General features: G+C 41.3%; 7 protein-coding genes across 7 annotated transcripts; 3 read left to right on the top strand and 4 right to left on the bottom strand.

The window, feature by feature from the left end:
* Positions 1–38: 38 nt before the first annotated feature.
* On the bottom strand, positions 39–2,308 carry CYBJADRAFT_169402 (arylsulfotransferase family protein). The gene has a single exon (XM_020215750.1). The coding sequence runs from the start codon at positions 1,812–1,814 to the stop codon at positions 240–242; it is 1,575 nt and encodes a 524-aa protein (XP_020068392.1). The 5' UTR covers positions 1,815–2,308; the 3' UTR covers positions 39–239.
* Positions 2,309–2,474: 166 nt separating this feature from the next.
* On the bottom strand, positions 2,475–3,604 carry CYBJADRAFT_169400 (MFS general substrate transporter). The gene has a single exon (XM_020215749.1). The coding sequence runs from the start codon at positions 3,518–3,520 to the stop codon at positions 2,498–2,500; it is 1,023 nt and encodes a 340-aa protein (XP_020068391.1). The 5' UTR covers positions 3,521–3,604; the 3' UTR covers positions 2,475–2,497.
* Positions 3,605–5,348: 1,744 nt separating this feature from the next.
* On the top strand, positions 5,349–7,430 carry CYBJADRAFT_131682 (CocE/NonD family hydrolase; the record flags this gene model as incomplete). The annotated part of the gene is made up of 1 exon (XM_020213010.1): positions 5,349–7,430. The coding sequence occupies one exon, from the start codon at positions 5,349–5,351 to the stop codon at positions 7,428–7,430; it is 2,082 nt and encodes a 693-aa protein (XP_020068390.1).
* Positions 7,431–7,466: 36 nt separating this feature from the next.
* CYBJADRAFT_164356 (major facilitator superfamily) lies at positions 7,467–9,071 on the bottom strand (the record flags this gene model as incomplete). Its single annotated transcript, XM_020213847.1, has 1 exon — positions 7,467–9,071. One exon carries the CDS (start codon positions 9,069–9,071, stop codon positions 7,467–7,469), a length of 1,605 nt encoding a protein of 534 aa, XP_020068389.1.
* Positions 9,072–9,630: 559 nt separating this feature from the next.
* VBA2 (Vba2p) lies at positions 9,631–11,664 on the bottom strand. The gene has a single exon (XM_020215748.1). The coding sequence runs from the start codon at positions 11,319–11,321 to the stop codon at positions 9,678–9,680; it is 1,644 nt and encodes a 547-aa protein (XP_020068388.1). The 5' UTR covers positions 11,322–11,664; the 3' UTR covers positions 9,631–9,677.
* Positions 11,665–13,703: 2,039 nt separating this feature from the next.
* Positions 13,704–16,511, top strand: CYBJADRAFT_175088 (uncharacterized protein; the record flags this gene model as incomplete). The annotated part of the gene is made up of 1 exon (XM_020216654.1): positions 13,704–16,511. The coding sequence occupies one exon, from the start codon at positions 13,704–13,706 to the stop codon at positions 16,509–16,511; it is 2,808 nt and encodes a 935-aa protein (XP_020068387.1).
* A 3,643-nt stretch (positions 16,512–20,154) lies between these two features.
* CYBJADRAFT_169393 (uncharacterized protein) lies at positions 20,155–20,863 on the top strand (the record flags this gene model as incomplete). The annotated part of the gene is made up of 1 exon (XM_020215747.1): positions 20,155–20,863. A coding segment is annotated over one exon (246 nt), but the record flags the coding sequence as incomplete, so codon positions are not given.
* Positions 20,864–23,501: the final 2,638 nt, after the last annotated feature.

Here is a 23,501-nt window from a genome sequence, read left to right as displayed (position 1 = left end):
ATTATGAACTTATGAAAGCCAAGACAATCAAATTACTCTTTTTTTTTTTTTGCTCTAGAATTAAGCTCATGTCTAAAGTCTTGGGCCAAACAACAACGTTGAAAAGGTATGACAAATAAGCATTGCATAGCAGCTGCATGGGTGTGAATTTGCTACGTGGTGTTGTCTATTGGTTAATAGAAGCCATTTGTTGAAGATAATATACGAGCAATGTACGCTGGAATGATCACTCCAGCTAGTTAGAACAGCTGAGACGCACTCAAGAATAGCTGCTTCCAAGCCAGCCAGTTGAGAATGCTAGACGACTTTTCAGAAACACCATAGTTTGATTCCTTGTAGACACCACCGTTCTTGTCTAGAGCTCTGACGATAAATCCACCTTGGTGGTGGTTCAGCTTCAGGCTGGTTTCAAAGCCTGTCTTCGCGCTGGTTGCAATTACTCTCTTGGTCTCCGGATCAACCAGTTCCCAGGTCTCTGTGATCGTGTCACCATTCCAACTAATGTATACAGTGTCATCCTCTTGAACAATAGCAATGTCCTCTGTGGAATAGCCGGTCCATTGGTACTTGAAAGCTCTGTAGCTTTGAACGTATGGGCCCCTCTCAAATGAATCCAATTTGGCACTGAACAGCACTTCTCCTTCGGAGTTATACTCGGTTATCGTCCCCGCAGAACCCCAGTTAATGAATTTGTTGCCGTTTGGAAGGAATTGGAAAGAACCTTGAGACTTTGCAGAGATTGGATGATCTTTTGGAGGGTCAAACTGTTGCAACAACTCAACAGTCTTCTCCTTGTTGTTCACTTTGAGGATCTTACCACTGGAAAGTTGGTCTGGGTTTGCGGATTCAGGCTCGGAGTGACCCTTGCTGTATGCGTTATTGTCAAAGAACGAAAAGATTTCAACATCGTCATCAACTCTCTTGATGAATCTGGCATGATGCTGGTAACCCAGTGTGAACTTTTTCCCGACAATTTTCAAGTCAGAGTCACCACTTGTGGAGAGTCTCCACAGGATCTCACCAGTTTCACCGCTGATTTTGTAGATGGTAGATGTATGTCTCGAGCTCACAAGATAGTCACCGTCAGCGTTTTTATCCACAGAGTTGATGTGGAAATAATCCCAGGCAGAACCAGAAGTGTAACCATCACCTGCGAGTTCGCTTGTCAAATTCAAGACTGAATGATCTGGAGAAACATGATCCAAAGATTTCCACTCGAAGATCAGTTCATTGGTTTCAATGTCGAGTTCTTGGACAACAGCATTGACGATCCATGATCTCTTGGAATTCCCATCTTCATCAAAGTCCGACAAGTCATATTGGACAGGGCTATAACTCTCAATCAAACCAGTTTTGCCATTTTCTGCAAGATGGAATTCGTGGATATCAATGAGCTTATGATCACCACCTTTGATCTCTCTCACTGGCTCGTAATGGTTGTTCAAAATCTTGATGTGACCAAACCCATGACCACCTCGTGCACTGAACTGTCCTTCCCAACCGTACAGGACGTCTTCACCTCCAATCCTAGCAGCTTGGAAATTAAGAGAAACACCACCAAAATATGAGAAACTGGACCACACGAGTTCACCAGATGGGGTGTAAATGTAGGCACCTGGTTGTTCCACGGATTCCTCAATCTTTGGAGTATCTGCCGAATATGGGGTCACGAAGACATAACCATCATAGACGTTTTCGAATTGGTCCTTGTAGTTTGAGGAGATGTTCCATACTGGGATGGTTAAATCCGGGCGGGACTTGAAGAGAGTATCAGCTAGTACTGGTGCCAGTAGGATAGACAAAGGTAACAACATTTCCTGACTAAGTGAATTATATTCATGGATGTAGTTGTTTAACTGTTGGATCTGTAGCGCATTTTATACCATTTGGAACTACACAACAGTGCCTGTTCTGTCCTATTGGCAACATGTCAACCAACTGTGAGAATATTCAGCCACAGTTGTTAAACCCGATGAGCTTTGCCACAGGGGGGTCCCGTGCCACAATGTAAATCATATTCCAAACTTCCGCGTGAGTAGTTGTTATAGAGACATGACAGCTTTCAATAGATCCCGGACTCCAAGGGCAGTCCAAGCTGCCGGAATTATCATGCTACAAGAAACATCTCTATCCGTTTTGAAATGTACATTGCGTTATTGGTTAATACCATGTGACCTCGACAATTATGGCTCTTCGCATATATTCACAATGTAAAAGACAATGTTCGTCTTTCATCTCTTACAGATAACGTCGGTTGTGGCTTGACACAATTCATCTGTTAATCATACGAGCTCTAGTCCACGGTATCTGGACCCACTCGTAAAATAACCCGTCAGATGGATTCCAAAACTACGCGAAAGTTGATCCGCTCTGAACAAAATTAGGTGTTTCCATGTCCAGAAGCATACAGAAACGCATGTCTTGCTACATAGATTTTAAAACAATCAACATATGTTATTAAATATAGAATATCAGATGTAATCAATACGTAAAACGACTAAACAGTTCTCTTCAAAGAAGGCTCGAATGGCATCAAAGCAGACAAGATGGACAAACATCCAATGAGGGCACCACAGACCCATATTGGAACTGCAGAACCAGATTCAGCACCAAAGTAGTAAACCACTGGAGCAAACGCACCGAAGATTCTTCCAACAACCAAACACACACCGACACCTGTACCTCTTGCCTTTGTTGGGAAGATTTCTGGTGTGTAGGCGTACAAAGTACCGTAATAAATGTTGACAAAGAAGTATGTTGCAGCACCGAAACCAGCATCTGCAGATGGAGTTCTGACGGTGGTGTATCCAAAGAGGATTGCCATGGAGGCCAATGCACCAAAGATCATTGTTCCTCTTCTCCCGAATAAGATCTCCTTGTTGAACATTTTGAACTTGATGAGAATCATAAAACCAGCCAGGATTGGTCCAAATATACCAACAAAGTTTGCCAGGAGGGCATTTCTGTAAACGATATAGGTAGAACTTCCCGTGTCACCACCATGAGAAGCAATAAAAATGTAAAGGAAGTTATAGAAGGTCGAGTATGCAATACCAATGAAACCCCAGGAAAGAATCACCAAAATTGTTGATCTAGTGGTAATTCTAGAGTGGAAAAGAATCTTCAAGTTGGTGTGCATTGCTCTCCAAAGAGCCTTGATGCTATATCCGTGCTGTGAAGGGTCAAAGTAATCCTGCTTGATAGTACCACATGCTTCCAACTGCTCAAGGGTTAGGGATAATGGTCTGTTGTACTGTTGGGATATCTTTTGAAGAATTGCGAATGCCTCAGCATCTCTTCCAGTAGAGACCAAGAACTTTGGAGTTTCATCCATTTTTAAAACAAAGAGACGAATCAAAGCTGCAGCGAAACAGATACCAGAATTCACAAACCAACAGTATCTCCAACCTCTGTTAATATGGGAAGGACAATAGTCTGGACCATCACAGGAGTTATTTGGGATAAACGCCCATGAAATCAAAGCTGCGATGGTTTGACCAACACCCCAAAACAGCGCCATAGTTGTGTTCATCCATTGATACTTAGAAGGAAGATACTCCAGGAACACAGAGACATCAGTGGCGATGTTACCACCAGCTGCTGCTGAGGATAAGAACATAAAGATACAGTACATTGCGTAGTTATCTGTACCACCTGTAAAGAAACCGAAAATAGACGTGAGCAGAATGGATGAGTTGAACACCAGCTTTCTTCCAATCAAATCACAGCCCATACCAAACACGATGGAACCCACAATAAGACCAGCATAGAAGATTTCATTCGAGATTGGGAACCCAGTTCCCAACATTTGGTAATCGACGTAAACTTTCACGGCACTTTGAACCATTTCCATCTGGGAGTCAATGGAGTAACCAAAACCAGCAATGAGGAAAAGCTTAGCGTTGTGCCAAGTGAACCCCATCTCATCAATGGCATCGTTAAGCAAGTGGATTTTCTTTGCAAGAACTGAGTCTTTCTCAAAAGCAATGTTATCGTCCTGGAACGATTCGTTACCGTTCTCAAGATCCAGACTTGTGTCTGACACTTGGGGAAGAATTTTCTTCTCTAATTCCACGCTATCAGCCATCTTATTTGTAGTATAAGAGGATGTTCAGTACAGTATCACCTGGTTTCTTTGATTCACAAAATACATAATGGTACTTCGATGATCCTTTTATACTCCTTTGGCACATTGGCCATATCACTTCTCTTTGCTTGTTGGGGACATATATGAAGGCTCCGTTTTCGTGCATGCGTTCGTCGCATGGTACTGGGTCATTTCCCACCTGTGTACGTGCAACCAAACCTAAACGCCCGTGTACCACCTTGCATATCAGCTCTTGAAAGATGTGAAGCATCGGTTAGCACTGACCATTTAGAAGCTGACGCAGAAGTGGGTGCTCTTTCCATTCTGAGCGCATTTCTGTAGTTTGCCATTATGGTCCTGGAACAGTACGAAATCCCACCCAAATGCGTCGGAGATTTGGATCTTATCATCCCGCAGATAAACAATCAACCCCGATAATCCGCTGAGTCACAAGACGGATCTCAGTCACCGCCTACCAACGTTGATGTGGAATCGACAAGCGAGAATGGTTCGTCGGAGAGTGATCACCGTCCATATGATGCCAGTATTAAACGGTCGAGGTACAAATTTGATTAACACAGGGTACAAAATTCAGGTGGGCACATACAAAACATCGGTATGACGGCATCGCGCATAGACCACCGTATTTTTCTCTTGTTTTTTTGTAATTCAACCGTATGACAACGTGAGAAAACGTTGGACATTCAAAAGAGCATGTTGTATACGGCACTAAACATGACAGCGTAGATGGTTGGATGATGGGAAGCACGCTAAAAGGGCGACTGTAAATCACAGAAATGTGTCACAAATTACGACGTATACCTTACGTAAACCTCCTTTAGTCTCCAGCTGTTATGATACCAAAGTTGAAGCACACAAGGCGTCGCCAAACAGCACCATTGCTCAGTTGAAAATTCCGTGTTGAGAAAAAAATTACCGTTTTCGGAAAGCGAATCCGCAACGCCCCAATGGTGCCCACCGTGCTGGCCCTGGCCATTTATCAGCCGCTTGAAGTTACCGTTTGCTGTTGTGCAGAGCCTGTTTTGGACGCATTTCATGCCCGACGCTTTCCCAAAAACGTTATGGTCCGCAGCTCCAAACCCTTTGGCCAACTGGCATCGGAGCTGACCACATCGACTGGACGAAAGCTCGGGTCCAAGGACCACATTCCCCAGTGTATAAAGAATGAGCGAAGCCATCCCTGCTTCCGCCTCCCTCCACCAGCTGGAAATACTCATTTTGATATCAAACTTCCTTGGAGATGGCTTTCAACGTGAGAAACACAAACAAGAAGGCTGCCACGGCGGTTCTTGATCACGATGTGCTACCGTACGAAGTGATGAAGATCCAGGACATTATGATTCCGATGCCAGAGGGGGCCAAGTTGCAGGCCCACATGTGGATCCCAGAGAAGGCTTACAAGGAGAATGAGTTCAAGGTGGGCACCGTCATTGAGTATATCCCTTACAGAACCGATGTCACCATTCAGAGAGATTCAGTCAGACACCCTTGGTTTGCCGGTAACGGGCTGGCTGCTATGAGAATCGATATGAGAGGCGCTTCAGCCTCAGATGGTGTCTTGGAAGATGAGTACATCAAACAAGAACAGGATGATGCGCTCGCTGCGTTTGACTGGATTGTTTCTCAGCAGTGGTCCAACGGTAACATTGCAATGTTTGGTAAATCATGGGCTGGGTTCAATGGTTTACAGGTTGCAGCTAGACAGCATCCCGCGTTGAAAACCATCATTACACTCATGTCAACTGACGATCGTTATACAGACGATGTCCACTATAGAGGTGGATGTCTTCTGGCGTCTGACATGATCTGGTGGGGTTCAACAATGGGAGTGTATGCGCCAAGGCCCCAAGATCCAAGAGTTGTTGGTGAGAAATGGAGAGAAAACTGGATGCAACGTCTTGATGCAGAGCCAATGATGAAGAACTGGTTGGAGCATCAAACCAGAGACTCGTACTGGAAACATGGCTCAATCAATGAGGACTACAACTCTGTCCAAATTCCTGTTCTTGCTGTTGGTGGATGGCGTGACGGGTACACTTCCCCGGTCTTTAGAATGGTGGAGAACTTGCCAAACACCGAGACTTGTGGTCTAATTGGTCCATGGGTCCATGAATTCCCAGAAATGGCCGAGCCAGGTCCAAAGATTGGGTTCCAACAGCTCGCACTAAGATGGTTCAAAAAGTATCTTCATCCTGAAGAGAAGAATACACTCTCTTTGCCGAAACTCACTGCATATGTCCAGTCACCTTCAAAGATTGCTGGATCTTACACTTTTAGAGATGGTGAGTGGGTCTCTTTGACAAACGCTGCAACGTCCTCCACCAAGTCGTTTTTTCTCTCTGAAGGAGATGCGCTTGTTTCTGAGGAACATTCGTTAGAGAAATTCCCAGAAGTTTCCGGTGTGTTGTCCCATGGTCTGTTTAGAGGTACCTTCTGTCCATTTGGCTTTATTGGTGACTTCCCTGCAGACCAACGTTTAGAGGATTCCAAAACTGCAACTTGGGACTCTCCTGTATTTGATGAGGATCTTACCCTCTTGGGAGAACCAGTGATGAACCTACGTCTGAGCTGTGACAAGAAGTTTGCCAATGTCTCCGTCAAATTGGAAGATGTTTATCCTGAAAACGGTGAGCACGTTCTCATTTCCTGGGGACAATTGAACTTGACACATAGAGAATCACATGAACATCCACAATGGCTCGAACCTGGTAAAGAGTATGATGCTCAAATCAAACTGGATGTTCTTGGTGTGAAAATTGAAAAAGGCCACAAGTTAAGAGTGGCTATAACCACTTGTGACTGGCCTCAAAACTGGCCAACTCCTGAGCTCACTACAATCACAATCTCAAAGGGAGAGCTTGTCTTGCCATTGTTGAACGAAAGTGATCAAGTCCCTCCTCCGGAATTTGGAAAGCCAACTATTGTGAAGGGAGTTCCAAGCGTGACCGTTAAACCATATGATCGTGTCAAGAATACAACTTATGATTACTCCACTGATGAATGGACTCTAGTCGATGTACAAGACTCAGGATGTGTGAAAATGACGGACTACGGTGAATTGACCGGTATCTACCACGGAAGTTGGAACAAAAATTGGTTCAAAATCAAAGCAGATGATCCTCTCAGTGCATTCAATGAAAACTTATGGACCTATGAAATGGGAAGAGAAGAAGACAACTGGAATATCAAGATGAAGTCCCGTACAACGTTGACATCTGACGCTGAGAACTTCCACTTGTTTCACAACTTGAAAGCCTTTGAGAATGATGATCAAGTATTTGACAAGACTTGGGAATACAAGATCAAAAGAGTCTACATGTAAACAAAAAAAGGCATAGATAAGATAATTTAATAAATACTAAGGTGTAAACCTGAATGTTTTATACCTGTCTGTATGGTTTGAATATTCCTGCTCTGAACAATCCAAGACAATAAAGCCTTCTCCATCGATGTTTTTCTTGATGTCAAATGATTCTTTAACCTGAACTTCTCCATACTTTTTAGTCAACTCCTTGTTGGTGTAAATGTACTGTAAGTAAGTGATTACTGAAACCAAGAAACAGACACAGGTTATAACAGCAAGTGCAGTGAAGGCAGAGGTAAAGTAAGGCCCATCGTCGCTGTTCAGGATCTGGGAACTGTAAATGCCACCACAGTTAGCAGCCATCACAACCAAGGCAAGGTGAACAGCTCTATCTGTTGGCAATCTGGAATTGACACTCACCCAGCTGGTATTACCAATGTGAGGCAAGGAGATGAAACTTTGAACCATGATCAAGATAGCCAGTCTTGTGGTGTTCCCTGCTGTTGTTGTCACACATCTCAACACAATAGTGAACACCGCTTGTAAGCCGGATATCACTATAATGGTTGCAGCTCTAGGCTTGTAACGATCTTGAATTTGACCAATTATCAACAGATATACCAGTGAGATCCATGTACCGATTGTGGACATTGCATTTGCCTGAAACTGTGTATAGCCCATTTGTCTCACAATGGTTGGCAAGTATGTGTTGATTGGACCTGCGGTGGACAAGGCGGTGAGTGTAAGAAGGAAGTGCAGCCATACTCTCCATTGAGTCACTGCTTTGCCAATATCTTTCCATTTTACACTCCTCTTAAGGTCAAGGGCTTTCAGTGGATCGTCTAGTAAAAGTCTCTGTGTCAAAATATAACGTTCTCTTTCATTAAACATTTGCCATTTTGGAAATAAAAGAGTCGATGTGTCCTGTGTAGATTTTGGTAAAAGGAAAAGGTACACAATGCCAACAAACAAGGTACAGACACCTTCGATGAAGAAAAGCCATCTCCAACCACTCCATCCGTTCACTCCCGTCAAGTCTTGAAGAATACCTGCAGCAATAAGACCACTGAGTGCACTAGCCAGCAAGTTACCCACAAAGTAAATGGTATGACGACGACCAAGTTCTTTAGCAGTATAAAACTTGGACAGAGTGTATAAGCCACCCGGAATGAAACCGGACTCCCCAATCCCCAACAAGAATCTCGTTGCAATATAGCCTCCATAGTTTCTAATCCATCCTTGAGCGAGTGCTATAGCACCCCAAACCAGGATTTGGAATGGCAACCATAGAGCTGGGCCAATCTTTTGTAATACATAGTTGCTCGGAATTTCTCCGATAACTATACCCAATGATAACAACTGCTGTCCAACGTTGATTTGGTAACTTGACAGCCCAACATCTTCTCTAAGCGTAGAAGTTAAAGCATTGGACAGATTACCACGGTCCAGTTGCAAAACAAAGAAACCGGCAATAAGCAGAGGTAAAAGCGTCAGATCAACTTTCATCCTGGCTCTGGCCTCTTCCATTTGAGTCCAGTTTTTGATTACGTTGACATCTGTTCCATCAGGTAATAAAATCTTATAACTCTTTCCATCAACGTTTTGATCTGTGAGCGATGATTGGATTTCATTAGCTTCTGTAGCCTCTTTCTCTGACATTACAGTTTGTCGACAACAATGATACACCAAAGAAAGGACATTGTATATTTGGGTGTCATAGGTTTTATATACTTATCTAGCCATTGGGTTACTGTGAACATACAGTAGAATCGTCATATAGGTGAATGCGCCACGACTCTTTAGTTTCTCAGATAGCTCTGTGGCGCCCGGACGGTAAAATAAAGGCAAGAACCCCACCTACCCGAAGTGTTATACGTATCAGCCACTTTAAAGATCAACTTGAAACGGCAGAGTGCAATATATAGATCCTGAACAGAAGGTTTGTCACTATATTGTGTGGTTTTTTGGTGCATCTATCGCAATAATTGTTGTCACTAACAGAATAATCATGTTGATCTACAACCAGATTTGTATGTTGTAATATTCCACATTTCATTCAAAGGGATGACAAACACAGTAGATATGACCTCCCATGGGAGACAATCAATAGTAGTGCAAGACGGTGTTTTCTTTTTGTCCTGTGTGGCTTATGCCATTATAGTCTATTTTACATCCAAAATTGTTCTATTTACAGTGTGACGAATGCATTCTTACAGTTAGTTCGAAAGGATATCCATTACCGATTCTAAAATACACACATCTTCATTACTTCCTGTTAGCTTGTGATCTTTTATTGACAACAACTTCGGTCAAACAGAACAAAACGTTCAAAAAGCAAACCAACACAGATACCTTTTGTGCAAATCTGATAGCACCTTCATAGCTCAAAATCACTTCTGATTGGATATCAGGATCTAACTTCTTGATATATGTGATCGACTTCAATATTTTTGGTATTATTGAATTTCCAACCTTTGGATCATTGCGTAAATTCCTTTCAAGTATGCTCTGCACAATTTTTGAGACAGTAGCGACACCCCACACTTGTCCCACAGCCCTGAAAAGGTATAGTGTTGAAGTAGAGCTTGCTTGCATTGATTTGGAAAAGGAAAACACAAATGTGAACAGAGATGCAGGAAAGCACATACCCAAACCAGTGTTTGCAGGTATCAGTAGTAAGTTAAGTAATCCCTGTGGAAAGGATCTTGAAATAAGAAGAGCCAATGAATTACCGACAAACATCAAAGAAACTCCGGAAAGGACCAGAACATTAAGGTATTTCACATTTATATTCATGATATATGCCGTTATCAAAGCCCCCACACTGGTAAATAAAGAAGGTATTGCCAATCTGAACCCAGCTTTGGATGGTGAATCTCCAAGACTCACTTGGAACAAAAGAGGAAGCACGAATATATATGCAAAGTTTGCAAATCCTGACAAAGTAGCCACTAAAAGTGTTAGATAACTTGATACATTGTGGATTCTTGCAAATGGAACTATAGGTGTTCTTCTGGTGTTGAGTTCCACTCTGACAAAGATGAGCAAAAGGAACAGCGACGCTGCTCCGAGGTACAACGCATTTGTGCTGCTTGAATACAGAGCCAACAGTTGCAATGTCAGCCCAGTCACCAACAATAGCGATCCTTGAATATCTATATCTCCAATTGTAGAATCTTCCTTTAGTTCCTTTTGGTTCTTTAAGTAAAAATAACCAAATATTAGGCCAAGCGTACTCACTGGTACCTGGAATAGGAAACAGTATCTCCAACCAATTGTTTCTGAGATAATACCACCTAACGATGCTCCCAATATACTACCAACACCCAGTAAAATATTTTGGAATCCTTGGAACAAACCTCTCTTGGGGGCTGGGATTATATCAGAGTTGACAACAGTTGCCAAAGTGATCAATCCACCACCGCCAATCCCTGTAAATGCTCTTGCAAAGAACAAGGTCACAATACTTGGTGCAAAGGCGCATCCAAGGCAACCCAGACTAAAAGTAAGTGTGGCGAAGAAGTAGCATAGACGTCTCCCCAAGACATCTGAAAATGCGCCATACAGAGGTTGGAATGACGTAGAAGTAATCATGTAAGAAGTTGTTATCCAAGAGCTCAAGTTCACTGCGTTAAACTCTGAACCAATGGTGGTATATGTGGATGCAGCCACAGTCATATCAAAAGAAGCTAGGAAGACGTTTGTCAACAATGAAAATTCAATTGGCACAATGTGAGGAATCTTCAAGATAGGTGTATCCTCTTCTCCATCAGAATCCTCAGAGACATCCTGTGAGTCAAGTAGGCCATCTTGTTCAGTTGGAGGCCCTCTAGCGTTGAAGTCTTCAACATCTTCGCTCGCTAAGAGGAAGACTGATTCAGTAGCTGTGTAATCCTTTGATGGAGACATGACATGGGTCGAAGTGATATGAACTAGTAGAGGTGTATATTAACTTTCCAACCATTATCAGCTTTAAAATAGAAATTTGCACCGTTGGGTTAATTGTGGCGTATTAATCAAAGGGCATAGAGGCTTGACATGCTCCAATGACATTTATGGGAATTGTGGCGTATTAACATTGAGCCGGCAATCTGTGGCTTTAATAATTCTGAAGGCAGCTAGGGATTCGGTGATGATTCCATGGATCCGAATTGTATGTGACTCTCGTTTTCCTTTACTTTGTACAGGACCCTATCATCATACACTAGTAATTTCAACTATACTCTCTGAGTGTTATCCAGAAATTTTAGACTCTATTGGGTGACAGTGAAAAGTAGGGCTGAAGATCCTGAATTTGATCCTGTGATTACCTTAAGTGACAGACATCCAGACACCCTTTTAAGTATGCTGCCGATACCATTTCTTCTAGGATGCATTAACTCATCCTAGAAGGACAACGCATGAGTCGATAGGGAGAAGAAGCTAGTAGGAACTTTTATAGATTGAAGCCCATTAAAAATAACAGTTTGAGGCTTTTAGTGTTGAGGTATACATTTATCTTATGTCGTCTTCTTCTTGCTGGTAGCTATTAATTCAAGCATACTATAAACTAACGGTTGAGTGGTATGGTACTCGGGATTAAAAAATCAACTCTTCAATGTTCACCATGCAATCTGCAAGCCAATAACATGTATACCGCATATTACACTGTCAGAAAATGTATCCAGGCACATACAACATACACAAGGACAAAAGACGGGTTGATGCGAATTGTATTCTTCCCCCGTGGCTTCTTCTCTCGTGGTTGCCTGTTGCACCGTGTTGCTTCCTCGTCAAAAATGGTTTGGCTTTCCTCCAATAGGAGCTCTTGATTTAAGTAGTTTCCACCCCTGATCTACAATGCCGCGGTTCATCTGATTTGGATCTTAAGCGCTGTTAAAACGATCGCTTAAAGAAATCAACGATGTACTAACAGAGCAACTGAGAGTATTGGACTCCTTGTTTCGAAAGAAAAAGAAAAACTCAGCCATAGGATCTCTAAATACAGCGTTTCTTGAACGTGAAATGATATCAACAGCTTCACTCAAGAACAAAAAGTATCGACAAGCCAAAATTTTAATGAGGAGGGTTGTGGTTGGATGAAATCAACATCATTAACTAACCTCTTCAAGATTGATCTTTTGATTTGCTGCTTTTGCTCGGAAGCTGATAGTCATCGCAAATGATTCATGTCAAAATACTATGTTAACTTAAAGGTTACGAATCACAGACAGCTTTTAGGAGGGCCGTACTTATCTGCAAGATGTACATTTTCTTTTATGTACTCGGTGAGAGTGGCTCACGTAGTTAAAACAGCTGATGTTCAGTATTTCCAAAAAATTAACTCTCGAGCGCATAATTCGAGCCGATCTCCATGTCCTAGTTGGTTAATTAGAATTTATGACGGTGTGTACGACAAAACACAGCATTGTAACATATTGCCCCTTGAATCAATTCGATTAACACTACATCTTTCATTTTCTCTACTGTCTTATCTTTTGATGATTCATTTGCTTTCAGCTATGTCCGACTAATGTCCATGAGATCAATAAAATATCATCTCGTCTACCAAAGAGAAGCTTACCTGAGTAGATTCATTTGTGAGTGATTTTCTACTGATGATATCGTGGTCTATCTCTTGTCAGGGGATTACTCTGGCGTTTAAGGTTCGACTGAACATCATACTGCAAATGCATTATCATGCCATTGGGTTTGACTTTGTCAATTTGAGGTTGCATAAAGTATAAGTTTGAGTTGAAAAATATCAAGAAGAGATAATGCATGCAGTACATCTTCCCAATGAAGCCTATAGAAATCTGTTCCGGTGAAAAGACTGCAGTCTTTTCGAGCTGTCGAGTGATGGTGATGCAAGGTTCTGCGCTGAGCTTAAGATTGCTACTGCAGATCTAAAACTGTATTAGGTAAGCCACTCCAGTGATCTTGTTTGGGAAATTCATCCTGGGTAATTGATGATAGTTGTGTGTAATTTATGTGCTCTTGAAAAGACAGAATCTGTGGAGTCACAAATCAACTCATTCGACAGCTAACACCTAGTTTTATATAGAGCCCGGTCACCTTGACTAAAGTTTTAGTGTCATATACAGCTTCACTTGAATTAGTACCACGGCCCGTGTCAAAGTAAGGCGGTTTGGTATGAGAGTCTCAAGGATGCATGAGGCGTCAATATAAGATACACTACGTACATATAAGCTCTTCATAAGAAATTGTGTCTTCATATTTATAAAGTCGTCAAGGTCTTTGTTTAATTTCAGAGTCTTCTATGGCTCAAATAAACAACCAAGAGCAATCAATATGTATCTCCAATTGCTATTATTGGTACTTTTACATAAAGTTTTAGCACAAACTACCACAGTTTCTGAAGATACAACTGTTACAGGGTCAGCTTATTTCCCAAAGGCCACGCCTCTTTTGGTCCAGGCTGGTGCTTCGCTTGTCTATGACAATAGTGGAGGAAATCAAAATCGGTTTATGAATAGTGTGGAAGTTCAAGGTGAACTTTATATTGGTGACACAAGTGTTGATAATTCTGGAATGTCCGTGAGATTTTCAAATAATCTTATTAATTCTGGTCTCATTGTTCTAAACGCTGAGAATGAGACATCAAGTCCATACTTTTACCTTGGAAGTGCTTTCGATTTTATCAATAACGGCATCTTCATGATGAGTGGTCTGGGTTCAGGCACAGGAATGAAGGCTAAAATCGAGACAGTGGGATCAACAATTAATCGTGGTGTCTTAGCTCTTTATCAAACCGATACCCGTGGAGCTGGATCCTCTAACTTTGGTGATATCGGACTTGATGTGACAAATGACGGTACAATATGTCTATCGCTCATGTACATGATCCAACAATCAATTGTTTCGGGTACTGGATGCTATGACATTGGTGAAGAATCTGTTTTCTATTACTCAAATCCAACATCTTTCCCACTCTCCATTGGACAGACGATCTATCTGTCCACGGATACCTCTATTCTTCTTATTGGTTCTTCGGCAATGACAAATGACCTTCCTGTTTCCGGGTTCGGTATGGGAAATATTATCGGTTTCACTACTTTCACAGAAAGTCTTCAATACACTGGTGATACCCTTTCAGTTAAATCAGGTGGTTACACATACAACTTAATCATTGGTACTGGATATGATGTAAGTCTATTCGTCATTGATACAACCTCAGTCACTGTATCTTCACAATTAATGGTGAGCCACATAACTTACTCGGGTGCTGTCCCAGACCAGTCAGTTCCAGATAGTTGTCGATCTTGTCCAGCTTCCGTTTCACCGTTCCCTAATGATGATACAGGGTCTTCTGAAGAAACATCTGAAGAAACATCTGAAGAAACATCTGAGGAGTCTTCTGAAGAAACGTCTGAAGAAACATCTGAAGAAACGTCTGAAGAAACGTCTGAAGAAACGTCTGAAGAAACATCTGAAGATCCGTCTGAGGAGTCTTCTGAAGAAACGTCTGAAGAAACGTCTGAAGAAACGTCTGAGGAGTCATCCGAAGAAACGTCTGAGGCGTCATCTGAAGAAACGTCTGAAGAGTCTTCTGAAGAAACGTCTGAAGAAACGTCTGAAGAAACATCTGAAGAAATGTCTGAAGAAACGTCTGAAGAAACGTCTGAAGAGTCTTCTCAAGAGTCGTCTGGAGTGTCTTCTCAAGAGTCGTCTGGAGAGTCATCCGAAGAAACGTCTGAGGCGTCATCTGAAGAAACATCTGAAGAAACGTCTAAGGAGTCTTCTGAAGAAACATCCACTAAATCATCCAGTGAAACATCTACTAATGCTTCCACTTCCACATCCTTTTCTAATGGTGGGAATCCAAGTTCTTCAATTTCGTCATCATCAAGGGACCTACCTTCCACTTCTCATGCTTCACCGTCATCAAGCAGCAGGTCATCGTTTTACTCCACCATTACACACTTGTCCACCCAATCTTTCATCTCTCCATCATCTGAAATAACAACCACTTCATTTTACCCAACATCTTGGAGTAACAGCTCAGTTGACTCTACTTTATCATACAGTCCTTCAATATCTGAAACTGAAGCTTCACAGATTATCACTAGCTCTGGATCGGACCCAATGACAACTGATTTTTTGGAGTCAACATCCACGACTACACCATTATCATCAACTTCAGATGGAAGCCAAACTATGTTCACCGAGCCATATATAACTGGTTACTTCATTGATGATGAACCGCATTGGGATGTTGTGGTTCCGGGATCATTAGGACCGTGGAATTCTGTTGAATTTACTGGATCCAAGTTAGAAGACAATTACGTGTATCAATCCACCGATTTTGAGGTTGATGGTGTGGTGTCCTCAGGCTCTGTCGCATTGAATGATAATTACTTTTCTGTATCGTATCCAGAACAAGTTAGTGTTGATTCAGCTTTGAAGCTTTCAATTACTGGAAAATCAACCGGGCCATCTCCATTTACAACCAACGTTCATATTGCCATATATCTTACTGATAGTCGCTTCTTATTCAGAAGATCCATCCTAGAATTTGATCTCTCATATACGTTGGAGGAACACTTCTCTTCCATTACAACCATCTTTGCTGGTACGAGCGAGAGTGATGCTGATTTTGCTACAACCGTCTCGTTCTCAACGTTTGTTACAACACTTATTGAGTCTGAAAACCATGTCTTAACCTCGACCGTAACTGTCTCATGCTCTCCATATGTTTATACACCAAGCAAAACTTCGACTGGGTTGAGCACGGGAGAGGACACTACTAATGGTCACAGTCTTCGTATATCAAGTTCTCAATTGACTTCCCAAGTGGTCATTACTGAATCTCACTCATCACTTGAAAGAAGTACAAATATTGAAAGGTTGTCACAAACATCCACTGTTGCGTTTGTCAGCGTATCTTCAAATCTTATGGATGACAGCTCAACTCACACTTCGATACAAACTTCAACTTTGATTTCCTGGAAAACCGAAACAACTTTAAATAGTGGACCGTATTACCAGGATTCAACTTCTACAACTTTGACAACCCCTATCATTACTGCGCTTAATGCTGGTGCTTCAAGAACTAGTTTGTCCACTTTTCTCTTTGGAATACTGTACATTTTGTTTTAAAAGATGAAGATTAATACAAAATAAGAGAAAGTTGTTGAGTCAATAATAATACATGTAATGTTTCTAACTTGGCACAGTTTCGCTGATGACAATAAATCGTCGTCCAACAAAGACTTAGTGTTAATTGTTTCTTGAATCTATGGATAATGGTTGATAAAACCACTGACCAAGAACTCCTTTCGTATTTAAGAATCCAGGACCCACAGAATGAAAATCTCCATTGATATCGAATTCTCGATGATTCTTATCATGGATATTTAAGATCTTTAGCGGAAGCTTTGATGCTAGGATTGTCTAAAGCGTCAATATTGGTACTGACAATTTCGAACTGTTTGAGATAGAGCAAATATGGAACAATACCAAGTATATATCATACCGGACATCATAACATCAATCGATGGAAATATCTGTATCAATCATTACTGGAGTTTTGCCCATACTTTGGTAATAATTATACGATCCTAGCAGAGAAGGCACTCACACTCTGTCGTTCAATTGAGAAGTGATCTCTTTGATCATCAACTTGAGCCGAATTGAAATTGTCATAACTAACAGTCCAGTTAAATGTATACTGATTTGCCCTGTTGATCTAATCTCCCAGTATCATCGTCTTGAATAGCATGCTTATAAAGTTTGTGACAAAAGTGTATTGGTCAGACGTCTTAATAAGAGTTTGGGGTCTCTAGAAGCTGCTGTTTTATTAATGACACTACCTGTTTCTTATTCCACTTTTTGACAGTGGACCATCTCCGATGTCTCATGGAATCGCTCTACTTGACTGACATACATTGATGCAGTAACATCGAAATGGTGGGACGTTGACTATTATCAGCAGCAAGTCCCGTTGCACTTCTCGTATACGGGTGCTTTTTGTTGTTATGATCGTCTTTTCATCTTTGATTCAGCCAAATCCATTCGTGCCCAATTGGTTCTCCTGTTAAACGTTTTGATTTTAGTCCCATAATATTAATCACTTTTCCTCACTCAGCATCGGTGCCTTCTTCCTCATAGTTGAACATTTACGTTGTGTCTTAATGAGTACGAATTGGCTGTTGATACTCATTGGGTCTTTGTAATTGAAGCCATCCAGTCATGACCACATTTTGCTGATCCCACATGCAATGCATAGTTGTTTGCTAATTTGTATATGACAAAGAGCTATACTAACTGTACGTCAAGTCGATTGGCTATGGATCAAAGCTGTTGTCATTGAACGTTGGGGAAGTAGTTGTCGTTTATGCGTTGCTGTGGTTTCACATTTGCTGACTCCAAACATCCGAACATCAAAATTGAGCAGGGGTGACAAAAACATCAACAAAGCGAAGGGGACTTTCTTATATCAACACTCTTCCTTTAACAGTTTAAGCTTGGAAACGTTAGAAGATGGTAGCTCTAGAATGGGATACTGTTACTTATCACATAACGCTACTCCAAATGACTTGAAAGGCTTTGAGTGACTGTGAGAGCCGCAGGACCAGTGTTAAAGGTGGCATATATGAAAGTCTCAATGGTTTCACCTGGCGTTCAAGACTTTGTCTTTCAATGAGAGATCTGGAGGGGGATACTGGTATCAGTGAATTGCATGAACCACCCAGTTAACTTACGACTCGAAGCACAGATCAAAAAGCTAGCTCAGTTTCTCACGACGATGTATGGCTCTATCTCCTGGACTAAAGCTTCACACGGCTCTGAATCGACACGTCTACACATATGAAATGGCATCACCATATGGTTTCAAGAGTAATGACGTGACAAATTATACTGATAGATTGTATCAATATCCAAGCGTCCTTGTTTTCTATTGCGTTATGGTATTGTGTGGCTCTATATTGCTGCTTGGTATAAATGAAACACAAATGTGAGGTGTCTCATGAAATAGTCCACCAGTACTCGACATCAATCAAAGGAGAAGTACACAGTACCAATAGTCAATGAGGGCTAGACATATCTAGATCATGAAACTGCCTTGGTGTCTTTATACCCACTCCTCATAGAACTACATCAATTTCGAATTGAAACTGGCGATGGTCTTAGTGATTCTTGAAACAGCTCGCATTTACGGATCTCAGACAAGATTACGGTTGTATACCACATATGGTGCATTTTCTGGGAAGCCAGTTATGCTATGAGACTTGTCTGAATGTTCTGCACTGTGTTTCCAAAGAGCTCTGTTGTCTAACTTGGAAATATCGGTGATTCCAATGACCAAGGAAATAGGTCTTATCCATACACAACAGAAACCAAGGGATAAACAAGACAGTACTTAAAACGGATCATATGGAACCATGTGCTTTGTAACTGATCTGATTGTTTTATCATGAGTCACCGTTGTGCTGTCTCGACTTCAAATTGAAGAAGTTTATTTACAAAATCTAAAGCATTTGATGATGCAGGCTCTACTTACACAGTTCAACAGAGAGCTTGAAAACACGGCAACTACAGGATATCCTGTTGACAGCTAACTATACGATGTGACTTGTTATAATGTGTTATCATGAGTTTGATTCGAAGTCTGTTGTCTTCCAAATGGTGGTACTTTTGAAATCCTTACATTGGTGCACCCAACATCACATACTCCTATGGAATTTATCGATGATCAAATCAACAGTATACGTGTATACTCATGTGGAGAGTGAACCACAAGAAGTGCCTGGTTCCTCTATTGCATCTGTTGGAGATTCAACCGGATTATGTCCTATGCCATTGATGTATTTCTATCAGCAGACATAGTGAACAGTGTATTTCGTTGTTCATCTAAGTGCATATAAACTTCAACAATCTAAGAGGCTAACCGGTCTTACTCATAATCCACAGATACACTACTGAGGTTGACGGATCATCAATCTAGACACCATCTGATATATTCATCGTTTTATATGATCCATGGGCTTTGCTTTATTAGGAATCCCATGTCTCTTGGCACCTTATGAGATGGCTCACCAACTGATACATTTATCATCGAGTTACTGGGACTCAATTTCTTGAATGGTTTATGATTGTTGCTACTTTGCCCATATCATTATTGTTTTTTGATGTCACCTTTAGACGGAGATTCTTCATCCGAACTGGAGTGAATAACACATGATAATCACCATGGTATGATTCAGAGATATCGAATTAGCAGAGCTACTATAGTGGATGGTCTAAGACTTCGTTGTGATGTTTGGATATAGCTATCTCTTCTTGCTACTTTATTGTAAACTTTGAGATGACCAAATCAATTGATCCCCGCTCACTCTTTTTTTCCAAATGCTTTACTTCGAGTCACACGATATACTGTACCCTTTCTGTACCGTCAAGTGTATGTCTTGTTAGATTTAGGCTTGGGTTATGTCTTGAGAAGTATGAATTGACCTTTGTTGTTACTCATTGGACCTTTTGTAGCTGAAATCATTCAGCCTTGACCACCTCCTGCTGATTCTACAAGCTACACACAGGTATATAACTAATTATCTATGATAAAGAGCTATACTTCTTGTACTTTAAATCCACTCTCTATGGGTCAAAGCTGTTGTCATTGAACGTTGGGGAAGTAGTTGTCATTGATGCGTTGCTATGGTTTCACATTTGCTGACTGCGACCATCCGAACATCTTAAATTTCCGGGGGTTGAGAAAAAACATCAACAAAGCAAAGGGGACTTACTTATATCGACGCACTTTTTCCATTGACAGTTCAAGCATTGAGTCTTTGGAAGATGATGGCTTTAGGATGGAATGCTTCTGTGTATCACATGAGGTTATTCCAAATGATTTGAAAGGCTTTGAGTGACTGTGAAAGTCACAACAACAGCGCTAGAGGAAGAGATGGGAGTTTTAAGGGGTTCAACTACTTTACAAGAATCGGTCTTCCAATGAGAGCTTTGAAGCTTGGCACGTTTATCAATGGATCATATAGACCGCCATCATTACTTTCTCGCCCAAGGAACTGGGTAACAAACTACCACTCTGTCCCATGCATAAAGTATAGACATGTCTCTTTGGCTAAAGATTTTAACAACTAGATATCAACACATCTACGTATTTGAGTTGGCATTTCCATTTGTTCTCAAGAACAACAACTTGATGAAGCGTACACAATGATCGTATAAATACCACGGTATTTCCACTTTCTGCGATTTGATGGTACTTCTTGGTAATGATTTGTATTTCGTTGTCTGTGAAACGCAAACTTGATATGGGTCGTGAAATAGCGAAGTCTTATACGACACAATTGAGAAGTCAACTACACATCGACAATAATACATAAGTGAAGACATGTCTATGTTGTGTGATTGATGTGGAAGCTTTCTCATCACTCTTCACTTAGCTACACCAAGTTCCAATCAGACTTGATAATGTTCACCGTGATTCATGATGACACTTATATTCTCATAACTCAAGCTCAAGGACATTTGTGCATTTCTCATGGATGGTTCTCCCGGAGCTGAACTATAGTATGAGCTCTGTCTGAATGTTGTACAATGTGTTGCCGAAGAGTTTTGTTCGCTACCTGAAGATAATGATTGTCGCAATAATTTATGAAGAAGGCGATCTCTCAACACAATACAAACCAAAGATAGGCCACTCAATACTCAACCACAATTCTATGGAAAAGGAGACATACTTTGTGATTTGTCTGAACGCTTTATCATGAGTCACCATTGTGCTGTCTCGATTTAGAACTCAAGATGATGGAAATTCCAAAATTCAGAACGACCCATGAATCAAGTTGCATTAGGAGAATTCAATTGAGTGGTAGCATTTACAGTGATTGTGTGATATTGTTTTGCTCTTCAATTAACGGAAGTGACTTCTTTGAATGCTTTATCATGAGTTTAAACCCAACTTTGTCGTCTTCCAAGTGGGAATGGTGTCAATTATGGGAACTGATGTGCTGATAGTTTTAATCGGTTACTTTGATCTTTCGGGTTTAAGCTATGTACATCTGAGGCATCATATTGTGGACTCATAGGTATGTTTACTTGTCATCCATACGTTTCCACTTTTCAATTGCACTTCTTTCATCTCCTCAGTTAGTAGAGAGTGCAGCCAAGATCCAATCCCACTGATTGACGGCACTGCACAGCCCATGTGGAGACTATCGAATATGATACACTCAATATCATTGATTTACACGTTGTCGTAAGGGTTCCAACCACGCTGTGTTCATTTTGAGTGGGCAAAGTGCTTACACTATTAAGACTTTTCACTGACCTGTGGAAGATCTCCCACGCCATCTGTGCCATGTATTACTTCTTGAGTCTACAGCACGTTTAATTGGTACTTTCGAAGGCTATTCATAAGAACTGTTTGGTTTCCTCAAGGTATCATCTATTTTACGCAACGCATCGTCTTGTCTTCCACGTTATGTCGTCCTTCTTCCATATTGGATCGTGTCTTTGTCGAATTGTACTGGTTTCCAATAGTTCTAACTTACTCATCCGAGGTTGACGGTATATATGAAGGCTCAAGAACCAGAGGGGGTGTCTCTTTCTTTTAGATTGTTGTTGTCATTGTAGTTTGAGTAGCATCAATTGAACTTTGTCGTTACTCAACCAGTCCTCCATACTTACAACTATCGCCTTAGCATCTCATTGTGCTGACGCCACAAGCCATACATAGTCACAAACTCAGTACTACAAGATACATATGAAACGAAAATGTACTTCTGGTCCATTCCCAATCCTTGTTGAGATACATACACATCTGATGAGGTAGTTGCCAAATGTATCAGTTGGTGAGGCACTGCATGATGTGCTACAATACAGTAAACGACGAATGTACTAGTTGATGAGGCACTGCATAAGGTCTTACAGTACATGAGAAGATTAATGTGTTAGTTAGTGAGGCACTGCATGAAGTTACACGATACATGGAATAGCTAACAAAGTGAAGCTCATGGATCGTACGAAATAAGGAACATATCAGATGGTGACTACATTGATGATCCATTACACTCAGCAGTATTCCTGAAGATTATAAATAAGAGTTGTTAGCCTCTTATATTGTTTAAGTTTATATATCTAGAATAATAACGAAATTATATTGTTCACCATGTCTACTGATAGAAATAGACTAATGGAATGGGACATTATCCGGTTGAATTTACAACAATCCTTTAAAGCTGTCAGAGTTGCTGCTCATTACTAAACTAGTTATCGCCGATATGCTATTGCTTCACTCTCGCACCATCTCCGAAGAATGTTTTTGCTTTCCAGGGAGATGGGCACCCATAAACCGGGAAACAACTTAAACCCATAGGGAACCTCTGGAGCGTAGCTATCCAGTAGTGGTGTTTATAGCTCGAAAGCTCTGCTAGTTGCCGAGTTATGGGTTTATATAGTATATATTAATTTAAGGTATCTCCGAGAATAGGTGAGTCTTTTTCGGATTATAAAATTTGGGTAGATGTTAACAGTAAAATAATGGAATGAAAAACCCAAATGGTGGAAATACCAGGGTATTTTGGTCTCATTGGAAAGGCGTGAATTTTGTGAGCGTGGGACAGTGATTTTGGTTGTGGTAGGATGTGTGTGTGGAGTTGTGGAAGCATTTAAGTGTAGGATGTGTCAAACTCCGGGCCCCACATGGGGGTGGTTATCCCGAATTGCGCCAATTTACTGCTGGACACCAAGCTGGCGGGGCCACTTTACCTGGATCGGAGCTAATGCCTGAACCGGTGGCCACCGCGTGGGCGTTTTCTCGCCGGTGAATTTGCGAAAAAAAAACTTTTCCCTGAATGAACATCAAGGGGGTAGAGGGTAAACAAAGGTGTTCTGGTTGGACATCTTTTAGACATCTATGTATTGGAAACATGCTGGACAGAACCTAGAGGCCATGATACATCCACCAGGCTATCGCTAGAGGCTTATGTTTGCCGCGTGGAGGCCCCGTCGACGTTTTCTCGCCGCTGAATCAACACCAAGTGGACACGGTGTAAACAACAAGGCCCCCAATGGACACCAATTGGACATCTACATGCTGGACACATGCCAAACAGACGCTGAAGA

The sequence above is a fragment of the Cyberlindnera jadinii genome, assembly GCF_001661405.1.
Source record: "Cyberlindnera jadinii NRRL Y-1542 unplaced genomic scaffold CYBJAscaffold_17, whole genome shotgun sequence".
NCBI classification, from domain to species: domain Eukaryota; kingdom Fungi; phylum Ascomycota; class Saccharomycetes; order Phaffomycetales; family Wickerhamomycetaceae; genus Williopsis; species Williopsis jadinii.
The sequence above is the reverse complement of the archived record's forward strand: the minus strand, read 5'-3'. Positions and strand labels throughout refer to the sequence as shown.